The sequence below is a fragment of the Hylobates moloch genome, unplaced genomic scaffold (assembly GCF_009828535.3).
Source record: "Hylobates moloch isolate HMO894 unplaced genomic scaffold, HMol_V3 SCAFFOLD_6, whole genome shotgun sequence".
Lineage (NCBI taxonomy): Eukaryota > Metazoa > Chordata > Mammalia > Primates > Hylobatidae > Hylobates > Hylobates moloch.
In genome coordinates, this window is record NW_026652281.1 from 93,861,157 (window position 1) to 93,869,306 (window position 8,150).

General features: G+C 47.4%; 1 protein-coding gene across 3 annotated transcripts in view; it reads right to left on the reverse strand.

The window, feature by feature from the left end:
• PRSS54 (serine protease 54) overlaps window positions 1-6,535 on the reverse strand; it is a 14,966-nt gene extending 8,431 nt beyond the window's left edge. Inside the window, exons 1-4 of one of the 3 annotated variants that reach the window (XM_032157497.2) lie at window positions 6,398-6,535; window positions 5,519-5,742; window positions 5,266-5,356; window positions 2,431-2,608 (exon numbers count right to left, since the gene is read on the reverse strand). In XM_032157497.2, coding sequence (XP_032013388.1) covers window positions 2,431-2,608; window positions 5,266-5,350 — 263 coding nt within the window. In that variant the 5' untranslated portion in view covers window positions 5,351-5,356; window positions 5,519-5,742; window positions 6,398-6,535. Of the gene's footprint in view, window positions 1-2,430; window positions 2,609-5,265; window positions 5,357-5,518; window positions 5,746-6,397 lie in introns of those variants that run through there. The other 2 variants (XM_032157498.2, XM_058441050.1) reach the window with 2 other exon arrangements.
• Window positions 6,536-8,150: the final 1,615 nt, after the last annotated feature.

Genomic DNA, 8,150 nt, shown 5'->3' on the forward strand with positions numbered 1-8,150 from the left:
AAAATCAAAACCAAAAGAATGGACCAGATAGAAAATAGCCATAATGAGTCAGAAAACAGAACTTCCATGGAGGGCTAGTTGGCAGTAGCTCTCAGGATTTTAAATGCATGTCTTTTTTAGCCCAGTCTTTCTACTCCTGGGATGTCTACACTATGGTACGCTTGCATGTGTGTGAAATAATGCATGTACAAGTATGTCTGTTGCAGCATTTTTGGCAGTAGTAAAAGATTGGAAACAGCCTAAATTTCCATTAACAGAAGACTGTGTAGTTATGGTACTTCCATAACAGGCTATTGTGCAGCTGAAAAAAGAATGCATTAGCCCTTTATGTACCAATAAGAAAAGGTCTCCAAAATTTATGATAAAGTGAAAAAAGGCTGTGAGTGAATTAATGTGTATGATGTGCTACCAGTTGCATTGTGGGTGTGTCGGGAGTGCATTATGAACTCAATTGCGTTCTCTTGAAAATTTGTAGGTTGAAGTCCTAACCCCCAATTTGACCATATATTTGGAGATAGGGCCTTTAAGGAGATAATTAAGATTAAATGAGGTATAAGGCCGGGGCTGTAATCTAAGAGGACTGGCGTTCCTATAAGAAGAGAAAGAGACACCAAGAGTGCACGGGCACAGAGGGAAGGCCATGTGAGGACACAGCGAGAAGGTGGCCGTCTGCAAGCCAAGGAGAGAGGCCTCAGGAGAAACCAAATCTACTGACACCTGGATCTCAGACTTCCAGCCTCCAAAACTGTGAGAAATAAATTTCTGTTGTTTAAGCCACCCAGTCTGTGATATTTGTTATGGCAGCCTAAGTAGACTAATACAAGGGGAAAGAAAATTCTCTGTCAATAGATATAAGAATCAATATAGCCAGACCTATAGGTATATAGATATCTATGAGTGATTTGAGTATTTAAGAAGGAATAGGCAAGAAATTGGTGACAGAATGTGGCTCAAGGGAGAAAAACTAGTGACTGAGGGGCAGGGGAGGGAAGGAACTGCTTTTCACTGAACATCGTTTGGTTTCTCATGAACATTTTACTACATACTTTTTTTTTTTTTTTTGACATGGAATCTCGCTCTGTCACACAGGCTGGAGTGCAGTGGCACAATCTCAGCTCACTGCAACCTCCACCTCCCAGGTTCAAGCGATTCTCCTGTCTTGGCCTTCCAATTAGCTGCGATTACAGGTGTATGCCATTATGCCTGGGTAATTTTTGTATTTTTAGTAGAGACAGGTTTTTGCCATGTTGATCAGGCTGGTCTCAAACTCCTGACCTCAAGTGATCCGCCCATCTCAGCCTCCCAAAGTGCTGGGATAACAGGTGTGAGCCACTGCACCCGGCTGCACATGTATTTTTAATTAAAAATACAAATCCTATGTTAAACTATTCACCAGCTGCATAACATTCCATCAAGGATTTATATTATAATTTATTTAGCCAATTATAGTCATTATACTCTCTCGCCCAATACTCTGTGTGTGTATATATGTAACTATAGATTATATACTATATGTTACATATAATATTGTATGCATAGATATTCCATATACATATATACATATATTACAATATACATGTATATTACATATAATAGAGTATAGTATACACTTACATGTATAGTATACACTATATATTATGTATAATATATATTTATATGTATAGCATGTATATATATGAAAAATTACAATTTCATCACGATAGTGGGACGTTAGGTTTCTTTTCAGTGTTTTGTGTGTAATTAACCATCCTAGGAACAACTTTGTACATACAAATTTTCCAGTGGTTGAAATTATTTCCTTAATGTTGATTCCCAAAAATGAAGTCACTGGGTCAAAGAGTGAGAAATATTTACCAAAAACATTATTCTTTTAATAATATTTATGATTTTCCCTGGTTTAAAAGAATGCATATTTGTACTACAGAATTTGCAGAATACAGAGAAGCTAAAAGAAGAAAGTAGAAATCGTGCGTTCTGAGCATTCAGAGATAAGCACTCCTAAAAGCGCTTCTGTATTTTTTTCGAGGCTTTTCTCTGTGTACATGTATTTGTAGCAGTAATGTTTGTAAGGCCCAAGTGTTTTAAGGTAAGGGCTCCTACTGACTGGCTAAACAGGATAAGTGGTAGGGACCCTAGTGTTAGGATCCAGTGCCTCTGTGATGGCAGTAAAATCAGAATGAATATCCCACCTGCATTGAATGGAGGACTCATCATTTCATTATTCCGTTGCAAGGCCTGCATTCCTCACAGCAGAGATCAGCCTTGGCAACTGGTGATTTTAGGGCTCACAACAGAGCAAGCGCTGAGCTGGTAAAAAGCCCTGTCCCCCAGAATGCACCTTTCAGGGCCTCCCCAGGCTGAGCAGGAAACAGGGCCGCCCCCACCCTCACCCCCGGCGATGCTGCGGGCCCTAAAGGCAGGGGCACTGGCCTGTTCTGAATGGCGGATGCGATGCTGAGGACCCAGAACTCGCTGAGGATGCAGCCGAAAGCCAGGTGTGTGTACTGGGAGTCCTGCAGCGACACCACCCACGGGAACTCCATGCTGCTGACCAAGTCCTCCTTGGGGTCAGGACCGTAGAAAACGGAAGCTTTCTGGACGCCACAACCTGCGGAGCAGGTGCGGGGCCTCACTGCCGGGGCAAGGAGACCTCGGGACCCTCTCTCCTGCGGGCTGTCTGTCTCGATCATCACTAACGCTATCTGCAACCCCTTTTCTTTCTTTTGCCTAGTGTGTCTTCTTCACCCTAAAAGATGCTCAGTGGCACTTTTGAATCCCAAAATTATGTTAGACTACAAATAAAAACTCGCATCTATTGAACACATAACGGTACACATTGGCAGTGTCTGCCATCTTTCGTGTTCATCAGCAGTTCTCAAAGCCTGGTCTGGGACCCCTGGGAGTCCTCAGCACACTTTTGGGATCTGCAAGGTTAAAGCTATTTTCATTTTCTTTTTTTTTTTTTCTTTTTTGAGACAGGATCTCACTGTGTCGCCCAGGCTAGAGTGCAGTGGTGGGATCATAGCTCCCTGTGGCCTCAACCTCCCGGGTTCAAGCAATTCTCCTGCCTCAGCCTCTGTAGTTGTGACTACAGGCGCCTGCCACCACCCCCGGCTAAATTCTTTTATTTTTAGTAGAGGTGAGGTCTTGCCATGTTCCCAGGCTGATCTAGAGCCCCCTAGCTCAAGAGATCCTCCCTCCTCAGCCTCCCAAAGTATTGGGATTACAGGCATGAGCCACCGTGCCCAGCTTTAAAACTATTTTCATAAGAATGTGAAGACATTATTTGCATTTTTGCTCTCTTCATTAATGTACAGTAGAATTTTCCAGAGGCCACAGGATGTCATCACCGTGATGGCTAGTAGTATGTGTGACCTCGTGTATTCCTTTTTTTATTTTTATATTTTTTTAAGATGGAGTCTCACTGTCGCCTGGCTGGAGTGCAATGGTGCAGTCTCGGCTTACTGCAACCTCTGCCTCCCAGGTTCAAGCGACTCCCCTGCCTCAGCCTCCCAAGTAGCTGGGATTATAGACGCACAGCACAATGCCCAGCTAATTTTTCTATTTTTAGCAGAGATGAGGTTTCGCCATGTTGGCCAGGCTGGTCTTGAACTCCTCACCTCAAGTGATCTGCCTGCCTCAGCCTCCCAAATTGCTGGGATTACAGGTGTGAGCCACTGCGCCTGACCAGTGACTCCTTTTTCAGCCATGCATCCAACCACACTCAGCCCTGGCAGGTGCTGAGGTAGGGCCTGGGATTCCAAGGATGGATTTCAGGAGCCCATCAGAGTGACATGCTGAAGATTGATGGCCATATAGAGGGATATGTGACACAGGGAGTGTGCCCAAAGTATAAGAGGAGGGGGCATGAATTCTGCCCAGGACATAAAGTCTCGGAGGGCTTCCCCCTGAGGGCAACCTTGCATATGAGCACCAAAAACAGTTTCCAAACCATGACCCTAAGAACTGATTGTAACATACAGAATTATCATTAAAGGAGCACAGAGGACCTCTCCATGATGGAGCATCATATGACCAGACATCTCCATTAATTGACACTTGGTGACTTTGCTGGAACAATGACAGGCTGATTTTAGCAAGATGATGTCTGGAAGGTCACTAAGTGCATCAGAACCACTAGAGACAAGATTCCTTATCTTTGGTCTGATTTCTTTTTGGGACATTGGCAATCTACAGTGCAAGGCATTTGCCAACCTTCCCTAACCCCACAAGAGCTTGTGAGTGTGTGATGACTTTTGCTTTTTCAAAGCTCTAGTTGGCTAGTTTATTTGACCTTACAAAACCCTTGGAAAGCCAAGATGTAATGAGGAAATCTGACCCAGAGATGAAATGCTTGTCTTGACCCCTTTAGCTGTGGCTTTTTAAGGAGGGAGAGGACCTTTCTGTGTTTTCTGGGTATCCCCTGGTCTCCTTGGGGCTGCAAGAAGACAGAGAGCTGCAGGAGACTGAGGGAGCTGGAGGACTCCCCTCTATGTGTGTGCATGTGTGTATGAGTGTGTGTGCATGTGTGCATGTGTGTGTGTGCGTATGTGCATGTATGTGTGTGTGCATGTGTGTGTGCATGTGTGTGCGTGTGTGTGTGCATGTGTGTGTTTGAGAGTGTGTGTGTGCACGTGTGTGTGTGACAGTGTGTGTGGACTTTCTCGTGTCTCCCATCTAACCCCAGGAAGGCAGGGCAGGGCCGGCTGGGATGGCAGCAAGGTGGGACAGAGCCTGCTTTAGCTAGCTGTCTCCTCTCCACCTGCCCTCTGTAGGCTGGAATTCTTAGTCCTGGGCAGCCTAGAGGTCAAGGGAGGAGGGGACTGCAGCTGCCACTTCTGCCATCTGAGGCTGTGGCAGCCTCCAAGACACCTGCAGCAGTAGAAGCCCCCGCTGCTCCCAGGACCAGCCCTGCAGTTGAGGGTTGTGGTTTGCAAAAGGGCAGTATTCTCCAGGAAGGACAGGGCAGGGGCTGGGAGTGGAGAGGCAGGCATCTTGCTCACCCCTGCACCCAGAGAGCCTTATTTTCCTAACCACACTCCCACCCTAAGGATTGGCCCTGACTTTAGTTTCCTCCATCCACATCCCATGATTCACTTCTTTGCCTGGTTCCTGCCACCAATGCAGGCCGCCCAGTGCAAAGTGCCGTGAGTCATCTTCCCTGAGCCCCTCCTTGGGCGTTAAGGACCACTTCATTTTCCTGGATGATCCCCTTCTGTGCCACATGTGCAGCTAAAGTCAGAAGGAGGAAAGCAGCACACTCACTGGTGGAAGAGTAGAGAAGGCCGAGCAGCACCAGGAGCACCCCTCGCATCTTGCCATCCCCAGAGAGACCCGCCGCGGACACCATGGGCAGCTGGGGAAACAAAACCCAATGACTCCATCCTCTTCCCAAACACATGCGGGGTTTTCTAAGCCTCTTTTTTCCATCCTCTTCCCGAACACACATGTTCCCTCCCAAACATCGGAGGCTCCCCCTCTTTCTACCAACAAAGGTTCCAAGATGTAGGGCACTGACCTGTCACATCCCTAGTGCTTGGTTCTGTGTAGTAAAAGGCAGGACCAGTTGGCCCGCACTGTGGTTTGTGAGATGGCCCAAGAAGAGAAGGCAGCTTCCTCTTGTCAGTTTTCTTCTCAATCCAGCCCAAGCCCCTGGGCACCCCAGAGAGTCGGGTCTCTGAAAAGGGCTGCTTTTTGACTCGTGGAATTCAACCCTTGCCTTAACTCTGTAGCCATAAAATGCTGCTGAAAGAAATGTAGAGTTTTAGTGGAAGCTCACCCTGGGATTAATGCCTCTGCTGTGATTTTACCCTTCTAAACTCTGCTGGCTAAAAGAATGCTAGGGCTTCTGTTAACTGTTAACAGCCTGTTTTTTGTTTGTTTGTTTTTTATTTTATTTTATTTTATTTGAGACTGAATCTCGCTCTATTGGCAGGCTGGAGTGCAGTGGCACGAGCTCGGCTCAGTGCAACCTCTTCCTCCCAGGTTCAAGCGATTCTCCTGCCTCAGCTTCCTGAGTAGCTGGGACTACAGATGTGCGCCACCATGCCCAGCTAATTTTTGTATTTTTAGTACAGATGGGGTTTCGTCATGTTGGCCAGGCTGGTCTCGAACTCCTGACCTCAGGTCATCCACTCGCCTCAGTCTCCCAAAGTGCTGGGATTACCGGCGTGAGCCACCATGCCCACCCAACAGCCTGTATCTTTACATAGGAATAGCCCCAGCATTTAGCTTAGCTCATTTGCACAACCGCGGTAGGAAGTAGACACTCTAGTTATCGCCATTTTACAGATTCAGAAACTGATACTCAGAGACATCGAGTAGCCAGTCCAAGGTCACACAGCTGTCAAGCAATGCACAGAAGCCCAAGGAACCCATGTGCACAATTCTAAGTCACCATGTTCCACTCATGACACTGGATGCCTCTTGTCCTCAGAATGGTCCTCAGAGTTCGTCCACGAACTGTTCCTGCTCAAGGAGAAATGAACTCAGGCTGGCCTGACACAGTAGAGTTCAACAGAAGGATTTCTTCTACCGCCTTAGGAAGAATGTTCCATTGTGGCATCATGGTTACCATGGCACCACCAAGCAACTGTCTGGACATGGGGACTTAGGAGGAGCTAGGATGAAAGGCCTCCTTGTTGCTTAGCCTTGGCAGGGCTCTTCTGAAAGCCAGGCTCTCTCCTGGTCTGAGAAGGCAAGCTTTTTGCTGGATTACAAAGTCCTCTCTGGTCATGGCCACGGTATGTCTACCCTACTCAGCGCCCCGCCTGTGTCCACACATGGTTGTCAGACTGGACTGAGGAAGCCCACAACTGGGGTGGGTTTGGAATTTCCAGTCCCCATCAGCATCTTACACTCCCAGGGTGGTTTCTTTCAGACTTAGCCCAGTTTTCTTTAGCCTCTCAGTTTCTGGGTCCAATCTAAGCTACCAAACGGCTCTGCCAAACCAGAGGCCCAGATGGGATCTGCCACTCCAGCCACTGGGAGCAGCTTTGGTTTCAGCCCAAATGCCAGGACTCGAGAAGTGTCAAGAAGGCTGAGGTAAGATGTTAATTCCACGGAGCCACAGAGGGAGGGTGGGCGCACAGGCCTCTGGTGCAGACGCTCAGAAGATCCTTACTGGATGGGTAGATGAATGGCTGATGGAAAGCAGGAAGGCTGGTGAGAAAGTGGAGCCTGGCTGGGCACGGTGGCTCACACCTATAATCCCAGCACTTTGTGAAGCCGAGGCAGGCAAATTGCTTGAGCTCAGGAGTTTGAGGCCAGCCTGGGTAACATGGTGAGACCCTGTCTTTTATCAAAAATACAAAAATTAAGCCAGGCATGGTGGCACACGCCTATAGTCCCAGGTACTCGGGAAGCTGAGGTGGAGGTTGCAGTGAGCTGAGATCGCACCACTGCACTACAGCCTGGGCGACAGAGTGAGAGCCTGTCTCAAAATAATAATAATAAAGTGAGGCCTGAGTCCAAAGGGAGCCACTACTTCCTTCCCCCATGGTTCCCCTGATGTCCTGCCGGCTTCATCACCCTCCCTCACATTTAACCCTGGGCAAGGGGGCAGGGGCATTGGCTTCTGCTACAAGAGCAGAAAATTTTTGGCAGTGGGAGAAGTGGGAGTTGATTCTTCAATTTGTTCCACATCACAGATCTCAAAGAGCTGTATTTTAAATTTTTATTTTTTACTGTTTTTAGAGACAGTATCTTGCTCTGTTGTCCAGGCTAGAGTGCAGTGGTGCAATCATAGCTCACTGCAGCCTCGAACTCCTGGGCTCAAGTGATCCTCCAGCCTTGGCCTCCCAAGTAGCTGGAACTACAGGCCTGTGCCACCAGGTCTGGCTAATTTTTCATTTTTTTTTTTTTTGAAGAGATGGGGTCTCACTGTGTTGCCCACGCTGGTCTCGAACTCTTGGGCTCAAATGATCCTCCCACCTAAACCTCCCAAAGCATTAGTAATTATATAGATATGAGCCACTGCACCCAGCCCTCAAAGAGCTTTCATTACCATACGTTTCCTCTCTCACAATTCGCAGTCACCCTGGCAGGACAAAGGCATTTCCTGGGCTTTCCAGGTGAGAACATGGTGGCCCAGAATGTGTTTCTCATTCCGTTGTTCTTTGCTTAATACCTGTATCCGGCCGGGCGCGGTG